Source organism: Schistocerca nitens, chromosome 5, assembly GCF_023898315.1.
Source record: "Schistocerca nitens isolate TAMUIC-IGC-003100 chromosome 5, iqSchNite1.1, whole genome shotgun sequence".
Classification (NCBI taxonomy): Eukaryota; Metazoa; Arthropoda; class Insecta; order Orthoptera; family Acrididae; genus Schistocerca; species Schistocerca nitens.
Window position 1 is genome coordinate 451274803 of NC_064618.1, and position 22295 is coordinate 451297097.

A 22295-nucleotide genomic window follows, 5' to 3' on the forward strand; every position below is an offset into this window, starting at 1 on the left:
GTTCTGTAATATCGCACTCTATTGCACTTATTCGTACCTCCAAATTATTGGCTTTTTCTTTCACGGCATCATATACTTGCTTCAACGCATCCAGATTCTTCTCCCCCTCATCTAACCGATTATTAACTGCGGACAGACGCTCATCGATAACTGTGTGTAGCTTCCTCATTGCCTCTTTATTTCCCTTATCCATTGCCTCCAATCTTTCCTTATTTGCTTCCAATATTTCCTTAGTCTCCCTATCTCTCTCCTTATTATCTCTATCCATCGCTTCCAATCTTTTCTTATTATCTCTATCCATCGCTTCCAATCTTTCCTTATTTGCTTCCGATCTTTCCTTATTTGCTTCAAATCTTTCCTTATTCTCCCTATCTCTTTCCTTATTATCTCTACTCATCGCTTCTAATCTTTCCTTATTATCTTTATTCATCGCTTCCAATCTATCCTTATTATCTCTATCCATCCTCTGTAAAAACTGCAGTAGCACACTGTCATTTCCTACTTTCGGTGCGCTCACCTCGTTCGCCTGAGAAACTGTAGCTTTGCTAAGGGTAGCTGCACTTTCACTGCATACCTGACCTAGTCCCGGCTCGCCCGCGTCGTCGGGAAAAGCTCCCAATTGTGAACAAAGCCCGCCGCTCAAAGGATCACCTAGCCGCGGTCCACTGAACAATTCAGCCCCTTCCGAGTGTTTGCCGTTCCCGCTCATTAGCCCATGGTCGACACCCACTTCCTGCTGCACTGCTACGATCACCCTAGAATCGCTATTCACCATGGTGACTACACTTTTCGACTGCGACCTAGTTACTACGGACATTACGCAAAAAAAATTATACAACGATCTTCCAGCCTTGGACGATATAGCAATTAATTACATAAAAAAATAAAAGATCCTCACCAATCCAGAAAGAAATTGCAAACAGAAAAAATTTTACTTCTTAGCGCTATCACAATATATTCCATCAAAAAATAAAAAAAAATCTTAACAGCAAACCCTAACAGCAAAATCCTGGCAAACTAATCCTGGCAGGGTCGAAATTATGAGAGGCACCAACATGCCTTGCTCATACTGTGGCATCAAGCAGTCAGGCCTGCAAGATGAGTGGTCTGCCAGGCGAATGGATTCATTCTTATTTATCGAGTAACATGAACTCTCGTACTCACAATTAAGTTACAAATTATCCTCCTGTATGAATAATATGCAACGGAAACGCACATCTGACCATCAGTGATTTACAGAACTCTGACTGTTCACTACGCATTGGCAATACCACATTTTCTTTTTTGTCTTTTATTTAACGGCTTTTATCAACACGTGGCCACCGCACTGAATATGAATGGCGCACACATTATAAATTCGGGACATCATGACGACATGCAATTCGAAGGAAAAGTCCACCAATCTTTTTCTTTTCAATGTCTTATTTATTCCGATAAATTCTATAACCTAAACACACAAATTCTATAACCTACAACAATAACACATGAGAAATTCCGCCCAGTGGGCATGGCTTTACATTGGTGAATCTCTATATTATGGTCTCGTAATTATTTAACGCTACAGTGCACTTTCTGGATAGGATGGTGGATCTTTTATTATACCTCACACTTCGACTCTCACAATCATCATCACGAAACTTTCCTCCAGACTGAGCAGTACCGAAGGAACAAGCATAACCCACTAATCTTTTGAAACTACCTTGCTACTCTCCCATGCAAACCACACATACCCAAATTACATGACATACACCACACTACGACATGGAATACAAAACACTAAATAGTCACAACACTATTTCTTTCAGCTTTCCCACTTCAATTAGTATTTATCCCAGTTTCACACGACACTGCCCCACTTTGTAATTCTACTTTCCTACTATGAACTCTGGAGATATTTGCACTTCTTCCTGTGCAATGCAAGCCAAGTGGCGTTGCTGGATAGACGGCCGACTCACCTTGCTTCTCTCTCAGAGTTTGAATCTAGCGTCACACGGAATCATATCACGCAAAGTAATATTAAGAACATATTCATCACACACGCGAGTCCTCAACTGATACCATGGACGAGTACTTCTCTCTATCCTTTGTCTCATACACAGATTGAGACTCACACAGTACTCACCACGTGGAAGTACTCGTCTCTAATTTCAAGTCCTGCACACGCCATTTCTTAAATATTTCAACTTATGGTACACACGCTATTTCTTAAATATTTCAACTTATCTACATCTACATCTACATCTATACTCCGCGAGCCACCTTACGGTGTGTGGCGGAGGGTACTTATTGTACCACTATCTGATCCCCCCTTCCCTGTTCCATTCACGAATTGTGCGTGGGAAGTACGACTGCTTGTAAGTCTCCGTATTTGCTCTAATTTCTCGGATCTTTTCGTTGTGATCATTACGCGAGATATATGTGGGCGGTAGTAATATGTTGCCCATCTCTTCCCGGAATGTGCTCTCTCGTAATTTCGATAATAAACCTCTCCGTATTGCGTAACGCCTTTCTTGAAGTGTCCGCCACTGGAGCTTGTTCAGCATCTCCGTAACGCTCTCGCGCTGACTAAATGTCCCCATGACGAATCGCTCTGCTTTTCGCTGGATCATGCCTATCTCTTCTATTAATCCAACCTGGTAAGGGTCCCATACTGATGAGCAATACTCAAGAATCGGACGAACAAGCGTTTTGTAAGCTACTTCTTTCGTCGATGAGTCACATTTTCTTAGAATTCTTCCTATGAATCTCAACCTGGCGCCTGCTTTTCCCACTATTTGTTTTATGTGATCATTCCACTTCAGATCGCTCCGGATAGTAACTCCTAAGTATTTTACGGTCGTTACCGCTTTCAATGATTTACCACCTATGGCATAATCGTACTGGAATGGATTTCTGCCCCTATGTATGCGCATTATATTACATTTATCTACGTTTAGGGAAAGCTGCCAGCTGTCGCACCATTCATTAATCCTCTGCAGGTCTTCCTGGAGTACGTACGAGTCTTCTGATGTTGTTACTTTCTTGTAGACAACCGTGTCATCTGCAAATAGCCTCACGGAGCTACCGATGTTGTCAACTAAGTCATTTATGTATATTGTAAACAATAAAGGTCCTATCACGCTTCCTTGCGGTACTCCCGAAATTACCTCTACATCTGCAGATTTTGAACCGTTAAGAATGACATGTTGTGTTCTTTCTTCTAGGAAATCCTGAATCCAATCACAAACCTGGTCCGATATTCCGTAAGCTCGTATTTTTTTCACTAAACGTAAGTGCGGAACCGTATCAAATGCCTTCCTGAAGTCCAGGAATACGGCATCAATCTGCTCGCCAGTGTCTACGGCACTGTGAATTTCTTGGACAAATAGGGCGAGCTGAGTTTCACATGATCTCTGTTTGCGGAATCCATGTTGGTTATGATGAAGGAGATTTGTATTATCTAAGAACGTCATAATACGAGAACATAAAACATGTTCCATTATTCTACAACAGATTGATGTAAGCGAAATAGGCCTATAATTATTCGCATCTGATTTATGACCCTTCTTGAAAATGGGAACGACCTGCGCTTTCTTCCAGTCGCTAGGTACTTTACGTTCTTCCAGAGATCTACGATAAATTGCTGATAGAAAGGGGGCAAGTTCTTTAGCATAATCACTGTAGAATCTTACGGGTATCTCGTCTGGTCCGGATGCTTTTCCGCTACTAAGTGATAGCAGTTGTTTTTCAATTCCGATATCGTTTATTTCAATATTTTCCATTTTGGCGTCCGTGCGACGGCTGAAGTCAGGGACCGTGTTACGATTTTCCGCAGTGAAACAGTTTCGGAACACTGAATTCAGTATTTCTGCCTTTCTTCGGTCATCCTCTGTTTCGGTGCCATCGTGGTCAACGAGTGACTGAATAGGGGATTTAGATCCGCTTACCGATTTTACATATGACCAAAACTTTTTAGGGTTCTTGTTTAGATTGTTTGCCAATGTTTTATGTTCGAATTCGTTGAATGCTTCTCTCATTGGTCTCTTTACGCCCTTTTTCGCTTCGTTCAGCTTTTCCTTATCAGCTATGATTCGACTACTCTTAAACCTATGATGAAGCTTTCTTTGTTTCCGTAGTACCTTTCGTACATGATTGTTATACCACGGTGGATCTTTCCCCTCGCTTTGGACCTTAGTCGGTACGAACTTATCTAAGGCGTACTGGACGATGTTTCTGAATTTTTTCCATTTTTGTTCCACATCCTCTTCCTCAGAAATGAACGTTTGATGGTGGTCACTCAGATATTCTGCGATTTGTGCCCTATCACTCTTGTTAAGCAAATATATTTTCCTTCCTTTCTTGGCATTTCTTATTACACTTGTAGTCATTGATGCAACCACTGACTTATGATCACTGATACCCTCTTCTACATTCACGGAGTCGAAAAGTTCCGGTCTATTTGTTGCTATGAGGTCTAAAACGTTAGCTTCACGAGTTGGTTCTCTAACTATCTGCTCGAAGTAATTCTCGGACAAGGCAGTCAGGATAATGTCACAAGAGTCTCTGTCCCTGGCTCCAGTTCTGATTGTGTGACTATCCCATTCTATACCTGGTAGATTGAAGTCTCCCCCTATTACAATAGTATGATCACGAAACTTCTTCACGACGTTCTGCAGGTTCTCTCTGAGGCGCTCAACTACTACGGTTGCTGATGCAGGTGGTCTATAGAAGCATCCGACTATCATATCTGACCCACCTTTGATACTTAACTTAACCCAGATTATTTCACATTCGCATTCGCTAATAACTTCACTGGATATTATTGAATTCTTTACTGCTATAAATACTCCTCCACCATTGGCGTTTATCCTATCCTTGCGGTATATATTCCATTCTGTGTCTAGGATTTCGTTACTGTTCACTTCCGGTTTTAACCAACTTTCCGTTCCTAATACTATATGCGCACTATTTCCTTCAATAAGCGATACTAATTCAGGAACCTTGCCCTGGATACTCCTGCAGTTTACCAATATTACGTTAACTTTTCCTGTTTTTGGTCTCTGAGGACGGACGTTCTTTATCAACGATGCTGATGTTCTCTCTGGTAAGCCGTCAGGTATTTTATCGTTTCGCCCAAGGGGGGGGGGGGGTCCCTCTAACCTAAAAAAACCCCCGTGTGCACGCCACACGTACTCTGCTACCCTAGTAGCTGCTTCCGGTGTGTAGTGCACGCCTGACCTGTCTAGGGGGGCCCTACAGTTCTCCACCCAATAACGGAGGTCGATGAATTTGCAACCATTATAGTCGCAGAGTCGTCTGAGCCTCTGGTTTAGACCCTCCACACGGCTCCAAACCAGAGGACCGCGATCGACTCTGGGCACTATGCTGCAGATATTAAGCTCAGCTTGCACTCCGCGTGCGATGCTGGTTGTCTTCACCAAATCAGTCAGCCGCCGGAAAGAACCAAGGATGGCCTCAGAACCCAAGCGGCAGGCGTCATTCGTTCCGACATGTGCTACTATCTGCAGCCGGTCACACCCAGTGCGTTCAATAGCTGCCGGAAGGGCCTCCTCCACATTACGGACGAGACCCCCCGGCAAGCACACCGAGTGCACACTGGCATTCTTCCCCGACCTACCCGCTATTTTCCTGAGGGGCTCCATAACCCGCCTAACGTTGGAGCTCCCTATAACTAATAGGCCCGCCCTCTGTGACTGTCGGGACCTTGCCGGAGAATCGGCCACTGGCCCAACAGGCGAGGCATCCTGTGGTGGCTCGGAAACGATGTCATCACCACTAGGAAGCACCCCGTACCTGTTGGAAAGGGGTAAGGCAGCTGCCACGCGGCCAGATCCCAACTTCGCCTTTCGGCCAGGCACGCGCGAGCCCACCACTGTCCGCCATTCACCCTGGAGTGATGGCTGACCGGTAAGATGCTCACTGCCGGAAGACGCAGCGACATCAGGGGTTCCATGTCATTCCAAGGCCACCGAAGTAGGCATAGGTCTCACCACAGTTGCCCCAACGCCACTACGAGCCGACGCCTGCGCCTCGAGCTCGATGAGCCTAACAGACAAAGCCTCCACCTGCCCCTGAAGAGTGGCCAGTTCTCCTTGCGTCCGCTCACAACAACCACAGTCCCTACACATGACTATGTTTACCCTACTCTATACGGTGACAAATTCCCAAGATAATCTTCTGATGAGCTACTCTGATAATCAAGAAACACTCACTGAAATACGAGACGCGAAAACTACGCTAGGTTTTCCCAGAAAAACTATTTAAAAGCTAAGCGCAGCAAATAAGTACAAAATAAATTTCTCTCCTAACGATCAAGAACTGTTAGTTTCTATGCAGAGCAGATAAACACAAATAGAATCCCTTCCTTAGTGGAAGGTCGTAAACAAAATGCAAAATAAACGCTTTATACAAACAGTACTCGCTGCTGCTGGTGCTCTCGCTCTGGCTGTCACAAGACAACTGCTAATTCAAGTGACTAGTGGCTAACGGCCGCGAAACAAACAAAAGACGGTTTTAGGGCGCTTTCTGTTCTAAACGATCAAGAAAACACTAAGAAATCTAACACGAAAACTACGTAAAGTTTTATCAAGAACTGTTAGTTACTATGCAGAGCAGATAAACACTAATAGAATCCCTTCCTTAGTGGAAGGTCGTAAACAAAATGCAAAATAAACGCTTTATACAAACAGTACTCGCTGCTGCTGGTGCTCTCGCTCTGGCTGTCACAAGACAACTTATTGTACACACGCTAGTAATTCAGCTTAACTTAAGCACACGGAGGTATTTCAACTTATTGCTACACGTGGTTTCATTGTGACTGTTGGTCAATTCCGAAGATTACTACAATCCCATTAATATTACCTGCCTGACATTTAATTCTCCCCGCAAAAAGTTCCTGAAATAGAGAAATTATTATTTCAAACTACTCTTAAATATTCCACATGCATACCATGTCTCCACTCTTTTGTCATTACAGAGCACAACTAAAAAAGGTCTTAACAGCACAAGATCCAGCGGCAGAGTGCTGAAACATGGCCGTTCTCCAGGTCCTCTCGCACCTTTGCTGAAGTGGGGGAGCACCTTGCTACCGTATTGGTCAGCCACATTTCAGGTGCTCAAAGCTCAGGTAAATTTCATCTCTTTTGTCCCACCAAAGGTGGCAAAAGGGTCGTCTCAAAGATGTTCATATATTCACATTCACTATCTGCGGTTAGCAGACGACCATACATGCATTCATTTCACATATCTCACCAAACTGGATGTAGGGATTTATTTTGTGGGAGTGCACATGTGATAAATTAAATAAATACACTCCTGGTTCAAATGGTTCAAATGGCTCTGAGCACTATGGGACTCAACTGCTGTGGTTATCAGTCCCCTAGAACTTAGAACTACTTAAACCTAACTAACCTAAGGACATCACACACATCCATGCCCGAAGCAGGATTCGAACCTGCGACCGTAGCAGTCCAACGGTTCCGGACTGCGCGCCTAGAACCGCGAGACCACCGCGGCCGGCACACTCCTGGAAATGGAAAAAAGAACACATTGACACCGGTGTGTCAGACCCACCATACTTGCTCCGGACACTGCGAGAGGGCTGTACAAGCAATGATCACACGCACGGCACAGCAGACACACCAGGAACCGCGGTGTTGGCCGTCGAATGGCGCTAGCTGCGCAGCATTTGTGCACCGCCGCCGTCAGCGTCAGCCAGTATGCCGTGGCATACGGAGCTCCATCGCAGTCTTTAACACTGGTAGCATGCCGCGACAGCGTGGACGTGAACCGTATGTGCAGTTGACGGACTTTGAGCGAGGCCGTATAGTGGGCATGCGGGAGGCCGGGTGGACGTACCGCCGAATTGCTCAACACGTGGGGCGTGAGGTCTCCACAGTACATCGATGTTGTCGCCAGTGGTCGGCGGAAGGTGCACGTGCCCGTCGACCTGGGACCAGACCGCAGCGACGCACGGATGCACGCCAAGACCGTAGGATCCTACGCAGTGCCGAAGGGGACCGCACCGCCACTTCCCAGCAAATTAGGGACACTGTTGCTCCTGGGGTATCGGCGAGGACCATTCGCAACCGTCTCCATGAAGCTGGGCTATGGTCCCGCACACCGTTAGGCCGTCTTCCGCTCACGCCCCAACATCGTGCAGCCCGCCTCCAGTGGTGTCGCGACAGGCGTGAATGGAGGGACGAATGGAGACGTGTCGTCTTCAGCGATGAGAGTCGCTTCTGCCTTGGTGCCAATGATGGTCGTATGCGTGTTTGGTGCCGTGCAGGTGAGCGCCACAATCAGGACTGCATATGACCGAGGCACACAGGGCCAACACCTGGCATCATGGTGTGGGGAGCGATCTCCTACACTGGCCGTATACCACTGGTGATCGTCGAGGGGACACTGAATAGTGCACGGTACATCCAAACCGTCATCGAACCCATCGTTCTACCATTCCTAGACCGGCAAGGGAACTTGCTGTTCCAACAGGACAATGCACGTCCGCATGTATCCCGTGCCACCCAACGTGCTCTAGAAGGTGTAAGTCAACTACCCTGGCCAACAAGATCTCCGGATCTGTCCCCCATTGAGCATGTTTGGGACTGGATGAAGCGTCGTCTCACACGGTCTGCACGTCCGGCACGAACGCTGGTCCAACTGAGGCGCCAGGTGGAAATGGCATGGCAAGCCGTTCCACAGGACTACATCCAGCATCTCTACGATCGTCTCCATGGGAGAATAGCAGCCTGCATTGCTGCGAAAGGTGGATATACACTGTACTAGTGCCGACATTGTGCATGCTCTGTTGCCTGTGTCTATGTGCCTGTGGTTCTGTCAGTGTGATCATGTGATGTATCTGACCCCAGGAATGTGTCAATAAAGTTTCCCCTTCCTGGGACAATGAATTCACGGTGTTCTTATTTCAATTTCCAGGAGTGTAAATTGACATTCTTTCGCACACAGGTATCCGGCTTCTCTGTATTAATTGAAATTGAGTTATTTTTACAAAAAAATGTGTTGTTCTGACAAAAATAATGAAGTATGTTGTACCTATTTTCAATGTCGGGCGGTACTGTACCCTTTCAGTTTCAGTAATGAAACGAACACATACTGAGACTGAATGGAGTACAGCAGCAAAATTACTCCACGAAAGCTGCGACAGAATGCTTGTGTTTCGAAATACTGCTGCCAGGGAGCAGTGGCTGAAGGACAGTGGCACAACAAAGTACAAACAAGATGAACTTTTTGTGCCATGACAAATGTGGCGTCTGTTAAGTTGACCACTAAAACTGGGAGTTCACACATGTAAATGCACTACGACCACAGTATGCCGCTAGATGTGGTGACACTTTTGTTGCATGTGTGAACCCGGCTTGTAGAGAAATCTATTGTGGTTTGTGTTTGCAGCTAGACTTAGAAAAATATTACCAGTGTGTCAGAAAAGGCATCCCTTGTTATATCTTTAAAAGTACATTGTAGTTAAAGCTTATTTACAAAATCATCTATATACAGGTATATGACGGGAATTCAAAAAGTAAAGGCACATTTGTGAAGAGCTGCACTTATTCTGATGATAGAAAACTGAAACATGCGTTATTTTTCTACGTAACCTCCCTGGACTTCAGTGCAGTTTTCCCGACGTTTTACGAGTTTTTTAAAATTTTTTTTATTTCATCAGAAAATAAGTTTTTCGGCTGCATCTGTAACCAATTTTGCACTGCAGCAATGACGTCTTCATCACTTTCAAATCTTCTTCCCTGTAGTGCTTCCGTTAAGGGTCCAACATGTGAAAATCACTTGGAGCCAGGTCTGTACTGTATGGTGGATGTTCCAGCACTTCGAATCTCAACTCCTTTATTACGTCGGCTGTCCGTTTGGCAGAATGTGGGCGAGTGTTATCTTGCTGCAGGTTGACACCTCTTCACAGTTTCCCACAATGTTTGGATCACATCCACCATACAATACAGACCTGGCTCTAAAGCCTCGTTTACGCTGGGGCGACGTCTTGCAACACTGTGGCATGCTACAGAAATGTGGCGTGCATCGTCTTGTGGCATGCTACAACAGGCAAAATCTTGCGGCGTATGTTGCATGCGGCAGGTTAATTTATACCAAAGCAACAGAATTTGTACCACACGTGTGTCGGTCTTGCAGTATAAAGGACAATAAAGTATCGCACCGGCGGCTTACTTGGTACTTGCACATGCAGCTAACAACGGAAATGAAAACCAAAGGAAAAGAAAATGATGGTGGAAGAGAAGAGTATTTAAATAAGGTCCACGAAATAGTATCCTAGGAACTAGAAGCAGACGATGGTGCGTTATTTAGTAATGTGTGCTTTCGTCCGCACCATACCGTTGCCAAAAGCTGGCCTAACGGTAAATGTTCGCACAGGTACAGGGCCGGTCACCACCGTGTGTCAGGGCCCGGGATGGAACTTTCAGCCCCCAGCTCACCCAAATATGCGGTACGACAGCTGTGTATGACTGCCACACTACTTCCCTCGCAAGCTCACAAGTAAACGGATGACGCACCTTAGACGAAAGCAACAATGACAACTTTAGAATGACGATTTAGTTCTAAATGTTTTGAAATGCTTAACTACTACATAACACTTTTTCAAAATTAATAAGCGAACATATTAATAGTATTAATAGCACGACTGTATTAAAAACTTTCAGTGTTTGGCTCGACAAATTTTAATTATATGTAAAGTTTTACTCCAGTGTGTGGGAAATAAACATCCCAGGTTGGGATGCATAAACTAAAGGCAGAGGAGGGGATGGTCTGATGCAGAGGGGTGGAAATCCCCCGCCATCCCCCCCTACAAATCGCACACTGCATTGGGTGTGTTTCCTTACCATCGAACTCAACTCATCTTACACAACCTCTAGATGTCGCAATGTTTAGGCCATTGAAACAGGCTCGGCGAAAGGTTCTGGAGAACTGGAAAAGCAGAACTAACAACAAGTGTTCAGGAATTGATAAGAAGTACTCTCCTCGACCTTTGAAAGAAACCCTTGACATGTTACAACAAACTTTAGGATTTGTTCAGGTTTCAAGAAGACTCGTATTTATCCTTTCAATGGAGACCAAGTTCTTGGAATGTTGTCATCTGAAGAAAGTGGAGAAGGTTGCCTATTAATGACAGCCTCGTTGAATTTTTAAAGAATCAAAGGTGGCCTGATGATAATTTCCCAAAACCAGGTAGAAAAAGGAAACTGAGCGTTCCACCTGGCAGGAGTGTTCATGCTCATGACTTGTCGAATTCAGTGGATGAATCTGGAGAAGATAGTGATGATGACAACATTGATTACAGTTATGAAAAGAGAGAAGACTCCACACCTACTCATAAACCAGAAGAACTGTCTACTGATAGGGTATTACACAATGGGGATCGGGTGAAAGTGAAATTTGAGAGCGTAAAGGGGGCTCCAAAATATTTTGTTGGTAGTATTACAGATGCTGTGCTTGAAGGAAAAACATATGCGGAATAGTAATCAACATGGTTTTCGTGCAAAACGAAGCACAGAAACTGCAGTCATAGACTACACCCAAGAAATAATTAAAAATTTGGAGAAAAACAAAAGTGTAGTAGGAATCAATTTAGATATATCGAAAGCTTTCGATACGGTCTGCCACGAAATCCTCCTTGATAAGCTGGAAGCAGCGGGTATTAGATGAAGAGTTAAAATGTGGTTTGAGTCATATCTCAAAAACAGATCTGAGATTGTAGAGCTCACCACTGTAAATACATATAAAAAAATAAGGTTAGTTTCAGTACTTTAGGAGTACCCCAGGGCAGCATCTTAGGGTCACTATTCTTTCTCATATATGTCAATGATTTACAGTTATAATATGATACAGCCAAAATTGTGCTATATGCAGATGACACAAGTCTGATAGTGAGCGACTTCAAAAACTCGTTACAGTCAGCTACTGACAAAATCCTAAAAAGTATTGAGACTTGCTTCATTGTAAATAAACTTAAACTCAATGCAAATAAAACAAATTACATACAGTTTGGTAAAATGATTCAGGGTGAAGACATTAATCTAGAACTGGATGACAGACTAATAGAGAGAGTGCACTTTGCAAAAGTGTTAGGAATGCATATAGATGAAGCTATGAATTGGAAACACCATGTAAAATTTCTTACTCACAGATTTAACTCAGCCTGCTTTGCACTGAGAGTTATTGCAAATGTTTGCACTCTAGAAGGCATCACAATGGTATACTTTGGATACTTTCATTCTGTTGCCTCATTTAGAACAGTGTTCTGGGCCAGCTCAAAATCTAATTTGAAAGACATTTTTATTTTACAAAAACGGGCTGTTCGAATAAGTACCTACAGTCTGACACAAGCTCACTGGAGACCTCTTTTCAAAAAGTTAGGAATACTTACTCTGCCATCAGTCTATATACTTAAATGTGTACTCTTAACCAAAGCTAATCTAAGCAATCTCCACACAAATGCAGACTGTCACAACTATAACACAAGGAACAAGAATGATCTCCACATAGAACATGTAAGAAGAACACGAAGAATGTAAGCCACATGGGCATTAAGCTCTATAATGCACTGCCTCAGTATATTAAAGATTTAAAGGACAATACAAATTTTAAATTGGAATGTGCTACTCAATAAATGAATATCTTGAAGACCAAGAAAATGACTTCACAAACTAATCTCCAAAATTTTCTATCTTTGTTTGTTTCAGCTTTTATTATACTTTACCATCTATAGAACTAGTTATATATTGTTATTGAGAAAGAAATTACTATAAACCGTTTATGTGGAAAGAAACTGTAAGTTTGCTGTCATTTATTATAGACAATTTCATTTTGTACATTCTATATTTTAATTTCTGTGTATGACAAATCCAATTGCAGACAATTTCATTTTGTATTTTCTATATTGTTAATTTCTATGTATGACAAGTCCAATATTGTTTGTACGATGATATGGATGCTAAATAAATAAATAATTTTTGAGACAAAACTCCGAAGACAATGGTGTTTATGTTTTCCCAGTTGTAGAAGATGTATCTGAATTTGGCTCTATTCAAGTTATTCAAGTCATGAAAGGTTAATAAGACAAGGCAGACATATGTTTAAATGATGTTTTAATATTCTAAAGTATTAAAGGTTAATTTTTATTTTTAAAAAACATTTTTGTGTCCTTTTAACCGCTGTTCCTGTTGCAATAGGGTCCTGTGAGTTATATTTATCATTGTCCCGATTGACCCCTGCCAAGGGGTAAATAGGGACACTTTATAATTGTTAATTACTACTAATTATATTAAGCAATACCAAATATACCTAGTTTCAAAGTTGAATGACTATACCATCTTCCACTTTAATTATTAAAAACTCATAATCAGATTGTATTTCCGGATTTATTATTTAAAAACCTGAAATTCTGCCCCTATTCACCCCAGTTTATGATATTTAAGCAACTTCAATCCCTGTCATCCTTGGCCTTAATTTTCCACAAACTTGTGCGACTCCTACATATTTCAATAAATTCATTTATGAACGTGCTAAAGCACTGACTTCAGCAACCGTTTTATGTTTCACTGTGTACGCAAATACGAAAGAAATTAGACTGAACAGACAGCTAATTCAAACAATCGCCCGACGTATTTGCGGCGATCTCTTGACCACACGCAGCAATCTGTCACGCAGTCATAATTCAGTAATTTTGCGCACTTTTCATGTCATTCTCACTCCACATTCTACGATATGTCTGTGCATATTTTATTAGAGCCAGACATTTGCGAGGGGACTGGCGTTTACACAAAATAATTTGTTGAAGGAAATTATTTTCCAACACAGGAAAATGATTTCCTTCAAAATTCACAGCGGCTGTGGATCTCTAAATACACAAAATAATGTTGGTAACATCTGTGCTGTGCGGTGTGTGGAAGTTGTTGTGTCATTTTCCCACTGTGGTTTATCTTTGTTACTGAACATTTTTTCCAGGGTAGCCAACGTAAACAATTGAAGTTGTGCTACAGATTTCAAACATTGCATGGAACCACTGTACCGAGTGTAGGAGGAACTTTCAGTTCGCAGTGAAGAAATATGTTTTTAAATATTGTTTGACCCTCATATTTTAGTTAATTGTCTTGTTTGCGTTATATTATTCGATGAATATGTGGTAGTGCCCAATATTGGTGGTTAAGTGTTTGTGTTTTAAAGGTGAACCCGTGACTAGCACGCGCGTGTGGTTGATTTCCAAAAGATTTTTATAAATATAAAAGGACATTATTTGCGAAAACTGACAATGAAGATAAAAATTAACACAGATTTACTCCCTGTCAAAGGGCAGTACTTTCTGTTCAACGCCGGTAAGTTATATTTACAAAAGTCAGTTTTTGAGGCACCATTAATGTCATCTTTTTATAGCTGACAGAATGCATAAAAAGTGACATTTTTGTTATGGTTAGTGCTGTACAGATGCATTTCCTGTTTATTCAGGTACAGCTCCAGTGGTGCCTTACTTACCAACGTATGCCCGACAGCTTGGATTCTCCAGTGTAGTTGTTGGTTTAATCTACACGATTCTGCCAATTATGGGAATGCTCGCCAAGCCATTACTTGGTGCTGTTGCAGACCATTTTCGACGTCAGAAAATGATGTTCATTCTCTGTGAAGTACTTGTTTTAGTAACTTTTTTTACTATACAGTTCATACCAGAAGTACCTGTCGAATCAAAATCTATAGCAATATTTGACTGTGGAGAAGGGGAATCATTCATTAATGTGTGTGGTAACAAATCTTCAGACCAGTGTGATGCAGAACGTATTACAGAAGATGGTAGCTCAGGTGCTCTTCATTGTGAGGTTTGTAGAATATACAACCGCCTTTTGCATTTCTTATTTTGTATTGTACAGTTCCGCTATGTTCTTGCTTTATGAGATATATCTCTTGCTGTATATACTTACTTAGTAATTGGAATTTAATGTAACTAATGTATAAAATACCATTTTTATGGAGGTATTCGTTATATCTTAGGCCATTTGGCCAATTTATGTTGGAGACTTGCTATCAGAATTCTTTTACGTGAAGTTTGATGTTACAGTGCAGATTATTGGTACATTATTAGTGTTGGTTCAGGGGTTACAATGCTACTATGGTTTCAGTGGATAATACTGGTAGGCTACATTAATTAGTATTAGTATTGGCACTGGCACTTTATTATTTATCAGACAACCCTTCCAGGCTGTAGAAGCAATGGTTTAGATATGTCTTCATGGCAGTATTGAATCCTGCAACACTGTTTACTGACTGTATGTTATTTTGGAATTTTCTAAATATCTTTTTTACTAGATGCAGAAAGCCATTTGACAAAGCTCAGTTTTTGTTTTGTGCGTATGGAGATTCATTTATTGTGTTGTGTTGTGGATGTGTACATTTTTGGGGAAGAGTGTGTTACTTTGAGTTGCATAATACTTCATGAAAACTACAGTTTGTGTTGTATCTTTTACGATTGTGTTTGGATACTGAATAGCTTAATAATGTTAGGGGAAGCTCCACAGAAAATGACTCTGTACTTCAGAAGTGACTGAATGTTTACACAACACACAATTTTGAGGCAGTCTGCTGGTGCATTTTTCATGGATGCTCATAGCATAGTAGAATGTGCTCAATTTTTTAATGAGTTTGCCAATATGAATTTGCCACCTGACATTGCCCTGGATCCACAACCTGAGAAACTTTGTTATGTCGGCTCTATTTACAACTATGTTTGACAAGTGGATATTTATAGTTTGTGGGACCTTTTCGTTGACATTATGGAAGTCCATTTCTACAGTTTTTCCTTCAATTGTGTGGGTGCAAATCATCTTGCTATGATATCTTCTTTGTTATGTATTCTTGTGGTAAGTTTTTCTTTTTACACTGGTGAGAAAGCGCGTGTCATGAGCAAACTGATAATCATTTTGCCTATATATGTTGGCTTGTGGGTCATTTGCATTTAGGAACAGCAGCACTGATCCCTGTGTTGCTCCATGGGGAACACCATATTTCACTTCTTGGTAATCTGGGTAATGGTTTGTAATTCTGTTACGTTCAGTATGTTATATTTCCACTATATCTTTACATTTGCAAAGGTTAGCTATGCCTCTGGCTTCATGGTCTGTAATTCAGATGTCTTTGAACACAAAGCATACACCAGTGATATATTGTCTATTCTCCCCTTTCTGGTAAATTTCACTCAAGAATTCATAAATAGCAGGGCTGGCTGAATGGTTCTTCCTAAACCACTAGTGTGCTATGGACAGAATTTGCTAAAACCTGTAAGTCTTTCGTGGAAAAATGCCTGTAAAATTATTGAGAAGCCAGACAATAGAGTGACTGGCCTGTAATTGCCAACTTCTTCTATAGTTCCTTTTTGCTATACTGGTTTCAATTTTTAGATCTTCTTGAGACTGAGAAACTTATGTGCACAGATCAGCATGGTTCTAGAAAGCATTGCTTGGCGAAACTCAGCTTGCCCTTTTCTCATTATATATTGAGAATTATAGATGAAGGGCAGCAGGCAGATTCCATATTTTTAGAGTTCTGGAAAGCATTTGACACAGTGTCCCATTGCAGGCTGTTAACGAAGGTATGAGCATATGAAATAAGTTCATAGATATGTGAGTGGCTTGAAGACTCCTTAAATAACAGAACTCACTATGTTGCCCTTGATGGTGAGTGTTCATCAGAGAAAGGATATCATCAGGAGTGTTCCAGGGAAGTGTGATGAGTACTTCAAAAAAAAGTTTTGCATCGCCCCAGTTCCCAGAACTCCTGAAGATAAGCGTTTACTGTTTACATTGTATCACAGACACAGTCCCTTTGACTGTTCAGAGATGTCACTAAACCTGCCCAAAGATGAAAACAACCACACATGAGCAATGCCTATTAGACGGAGGTGGTCTGACAGCCGATCAGTTCCAATCATTCCACCAGGAAGGAGGTACACGGCTCGTGTTGTCTGTAGTTCAACCATGCCTAGACGGTCAATACTGCGGTTTGATCACGTCCGCATTGTTACTTTGTGCCAGGAAGGGCTCTCAACAAGGGAAGTGTCCAGGTGTCTCAGAGTGAACCAAAGTGGTGTTGTTCGGACATGGAAGAGCTACAGAGAGACAGGAACTGTCGATGACTTGCCTTGCTCAGGCCGCCCAAGGGTTACTACTGCAGTGGATGACCGCTGCCTACAGATTATGGCTCGGACAAATCCTCACAGCAATGCCACCATGTTGAATAATGCTTTCCGTGCAGCCACAGGACGTTGTGTTACATCTCAAACTGTGCGCATTAGGCTGCATGATGCGCAACTTCACTTCCGACGTCCATGGCGAGATCCATCTTTGCAACCACAACACCATGCAGTGCGGTACAGATGGGCTCAACAACATGCCGAATGGACTGCTCAGGATTGGAATCCCGTTCTCTTCACCGATGAGTGTCGCATATTCCTTCAACCAGACAATCGTGGGAGACCTGTTTGGAGGCAACCCTTTAAGCATGAATGCCTTAGACACACTGTCCTGAGACTGCAGCAAGGCAGAGGTTCCTGATGTTTTGGGGTGGCACTATGTGTGGCCGATTAACACCGCTGGTGGTCATGGAAGGCACCGTAATGGCTGTACGATATGTGAATGCCATCCTCGGACCGATAGTGCAACCATATTGGCGAGGCATTCACCTTAAAGGACGGCAATTTGTGCCCCCATCCTGCGCATCTTGTGAATGACTTCAGGATAACGACATCGCTCCACTAGAGTGGCCAGCATGGTCTCCAGACATGAACCCTATCGAACATGATTGAGAAAAATTTGAAACAGTGACTTACTGTTTAGATGTCAGAAACTTCCTTTACATCAGACCCATTTCCAAATTTGCAACGCATTCCCATTGTATATCAATAATTCACATTTGTTGTCACTTCTAAAATCCAGAGAGACTGTAGGGGAAAAAAATTTTGACTTCATTAAACAATTGAAGCAGCATGCGTTTCTACCCCTTTGGTAAAAATAGCTTTGACTGTTGTGGATGACAGCTCTTCCTTATAGCCAACTACTTGGCTTTCATTGATAACAGCTGACCATGAATTTTCCACGTACGGAGTCTATCTTACATTTGCAGTGGCTTCAGTTCCCTTGTCCCTTACTTATCTACAACATAAGATATATACGTACTTAAAACATTGTTGCTAAGAAAATACAAATTTATCCTTTGCTGTTGTTCGGTACTGGATATTGGGTGATAACATTATACTAATGACCATCATTATCCCTGACAACTGGAAGACTGCACTTTGGCCCATCACAGAACACCCTAAATTGATTTCATTATCAACCACCTCCATTCCTATAATTATCATCACTTTTTATTATATCATTGTTATAAAAAAATCCTCCCTTTGATACTTATTTAAGTATTCTTGCCAATTATTCCCAACAGAAGAAATGATGTAAGAATTTTTCTGATGTTTAATTTTAAATCTCACTTACAGGGTCACCTTATACGAGGGTTTTCCAGAAAGTAAGTTCTGATCAGTCACGAAATGGAAACCACAGTGAAAACCAGAAACATTTTATTTGCAACAGTTAGGTACACCTTCCACCTACTTCTATACATAGTCGCCGCTCTGACTTCGAGTTTAATTGTAGTGTTGTATCAATTTTCCAAAATCCTTGTCATAGAAAGCAGCCGCCTGTGCTTTCGGACAGTTATCTGCACTGGTCTGCAGCAAGTCGTCTGTGGAAAAGTTTTGCCTTCATAGCCAGTGGTTCTGGACTGTATTATGGGTGATCGAACACTTCTCATCAAAAATGCTGCAGGAGCATCTTCATTGCCCCTGCAGTGTGCGGCCGAGAAGTGGCATGAAGAAGGAACTGTTTGACAGTTGTGTTATGTGGACTGCATGACACAGGCGAATTCTCTAACCAGGCCCTCATACTTGGCGGGAGACGCTATTCCCTACACATATTTATGTGCTCACTGTTCACTCAAAACTGAAAAGAATGACGCGACACGATCGGTGGGCATACTAGAGACACTGCCCAACACATCTGTGCAAACTTTACCGGATATTCCCAGTGGTTTCCATTTCGCGGCCGATATGAACTTATTTTCTGGATAACCCTCATACAAACTGAAAAAATTCCTGTAAAAAAAGTTATAGTATATTCTCTTCGCATCATGTTTGATTCTGCCTCCTCCAGTTTCTTGTAGCAAATTACTGCAGGTTTTCTTTTATTTAAAACAGTTCTTCATAATTATTAATTCTAAACATATAGATTATTAACATAGCACTGATATTGTACTCGTAGAGAATATATTATTATATGGCTGTAACACTAGATTGATAGATTGGTGAACACATTACCATCTACTTAATGTATATCTAAATTCCCACAGTTGAATCTAGGATTCTCAATTTTCTTGACATTGTAACTATGAAACGTTATTGTATTTGCTTTTTGTTGTATTGAATTTATTCTTGAACTGTATAATATGACACACACATGTTGTTGTTGTTGTTGTTGTTGTTGTTGTTGTTGTTGTGGTCTTCAGTCCAAAGACTGGTTTGATGCAGTGCTCCTTGCTACATACAGCAGAGCTGCATGCCCTCAGGAAAAATTACAGCTGTAGAGTCCTCATGCTTTCAGCCATTTGCAGTACTAGCAAAGCAAGGCATTTTTGGTTGATGTTACAAGGCCAGATCAGTCAATTATCCGACTGTCGCCACTGCAGCTACTGAATAGGCTGGTGCCCCTCTTCAGGAACCATGTGTTTGTCTGGCCTCTCAGTGGATACCCCTCTGTTGTGGTTGCACCTATGGTACATTTGCTTGTATCGCTGAGGCCCACAAGCCTCCCCACGAACGACAAGGTCCATGGTTTAGAGGGGGAGATTACCCACTTACAGACCTCAAAACTAAATATACTCAAGTTTGGGACTATTATTAAGAAAATTAAATTAGCTTTTTGTGTCTATTACCATTTCCAGTCTCGATATCTGTACTCATCCCATTTCTTGTGGCACTTCCTCCCCGCATCCATGAATTCCATCCAAGATTCTCTTATATTCCATAAATTATTGTAATACAGGGTGCGGCAGCGTTCATAGTAGGATATTAAAAACACACCATCAGGCAGTAGCTGTAATTCATTTATTACCTCTTATGTCAATTAATAGTTAAAGGTATGCCATTTACCAGTGTGTAAGTCATTGTCCATTGTGTGGATTATTTTTTGAGTATGGCTCCTGTCAAATGATCCCCCCCCCCCCCCCCCCGCCCTGCACAACACATTCATCTAGGCAGCATTGGAAGCTTCCCATAACTTGGCGTAACATATTCCCTGCAGTTCTGATGCGATCCTTCAACACAAGAATGGTGGCCAGAATTTGCATGGATTTCTTGCGACAGACATTTCCTGGTATAGTAATCTCCTGTTTTGGTGACATTTCCTCGCCGCCTTCCTCACCTGACCTTTCATGTTCAGACTTTTTCCTTTGGCCTACCTGAAGCAAGAAGTGTTCCGAACATGTTGTGCCACCATTCCTGAGTTGAAGGAGCACATCAGAACCACAGGCAATGGTGTGGTTGCCTCCCATTCATGGTCAGGTTGGATGTCACCTCATTGTCTCATATGGGCTGACATCAATGCTGCATTTGTCTTCTCTCACTTGTGATCAAGTCAGGGGTTTCATCACCGCATTCTCATTCTTGTACTACACATTCCTAAAGTTATATTGATCAGAAATAGTCTCCTTAACATAATTTCCAGTGATCCTTTGACAGTGCCGCCAGTTTTGTAACTTCCCTATGTAATCCTTGTGTGCTTGGTTTTTGCATTAGAAAGATCAGTCACAAAAAAAATCCCCTTGCCATGCACTCTATTACAGTTACTGCCTCGCTGGTCTGCACTTCTCTTATTTGATTGAAAGATTTTAGTCTGACTAGTGCTCAGTGATCTTGACCGTTTATCTGTGAGCTCTGGTTTCAAGAAAATTTCCAGTGACCACATGTCACAAGCATGAATGCCATGTGGTATTTCTTACTCCGCAACAGGCACATGTATGAGAACGGAAATCCTCCAGTCTTATCCTTTGTGATGAACATTTTTTTAAATATTTACCTCTCAACCACATCTACCAGGTGTCTTTCTTGCAATTTCATTCAGTTTATTTAAGTAGAAGATGTTCACAAAATTTTGACTAGTTCTTTGATTTGTATCTACTCACACTGAAAGGCAGTGATGTTCACCATTCCATAGTCAATGATATAATGTCCTCCCTCCATGTTTTTCATCAACAAGTTTCTTCCTGATAGCTTTTAGTTAGTAAGATGTATTTCTGAGCATGTAAATACATACACTGTGAGATCAAAAGTATATGGACACCCCAAAAAACATATGTTTTTCATATTAAGTGCATTGTGATGCCGCCTACTGCCAGGTTCTCCATATCAGCGACCTCAGTAGTCATTAGACATTGTGAGAGAGCAGAATGTGGCACTTCGCGGAACTCGTGGACTTCGAACGTGGTCAGGTGATTGAGTGTCGCTTGTGTCATACATCTGTACGCGAGATTTCAACACTCCTAAACATCCCTAGGTCCACTGTTTTCGATGTGATAGTGAAGTGGAAATGTGAAGGGACACGTACAGCACAAAAGCATACAGGCCGACCTCATCTGTTGACTGACAGAGACCTCCGACAGGTGAAGAGGGTCGTAATGTGTAATAGGCAGACATCTATCCAGACCATCACACAGGAATTCCAAGTTGCATCAGGATCCACTGCAAGTTCTAAGACAGTTAGGCGGGAGGTGAGAAAACTTGGCTTTCATGGTCGAGTGGCTGCTCATAAGCCACACACCATGCTGGTAAATGATGCCTCGGTTGGTGTAAGGTGTATAAACATTGGACGATTGAACAGTGGAAAAATGTTGTGTGGAGTGACCAATCATGGTACACAATGTGGTGATCCGATGGCAGGGCGTGAGTATGGCGAATGCCCAGTGAACAACACCTGCCAGCATGTGTAGTGCCAACAGTAAAATTCAGAGGCGGTGATGTTATGGTGTGGTTATGCTTTTCATGTTTTTTGCATGGCACTATCACAGCACCGGCTTACATTGATGTTTTAAGCACTTTCTTGCTTCCCATTGTTGAAGAGCGATTTGGGGGTGGTGATTCAACTTTCAACACGATCGAGCACCTGTGCATAATGCACAACCTGTAGCGGAGTGGTTACAGGGCAATAACATCTCTGTAATGGACT

At 42.2% G+C, this 22295-nt stretch overlaps 1 protein-coding gene across 2 annotated transcripts in view; it reads left to right on the forward strand.

The window, feature by feature from the left end:
* The first annotated feature begins 14027 nt into the window (after nucleotides 1-14027).
* The window catches only part of LOC126259560 (major facilitator superfamily domain-containing protein 6), a 153129-nt gene continuing 144861 nt past the window's right edge, over nucleotides 14028-22295 (forward strand). For both annotated transcript variants that reach the window (XM_049956454.1, XM_049956453.1), the window contains exons 1-2: nucleotides 14028-14357; nucleotides 14488-14852. In XM_049956454.1, the coding sequence (XP_049812411.1) occupies nucleotides 14294-14357; nucleotides 14488-14852 (429 nt within the window). In that variant the 5' untranslated portion in view covers nucleotides 14028-14293. The remainder of the gene's footprint in view (nucleotides 14358-14487; nucleotides 14853-22295) is intronic.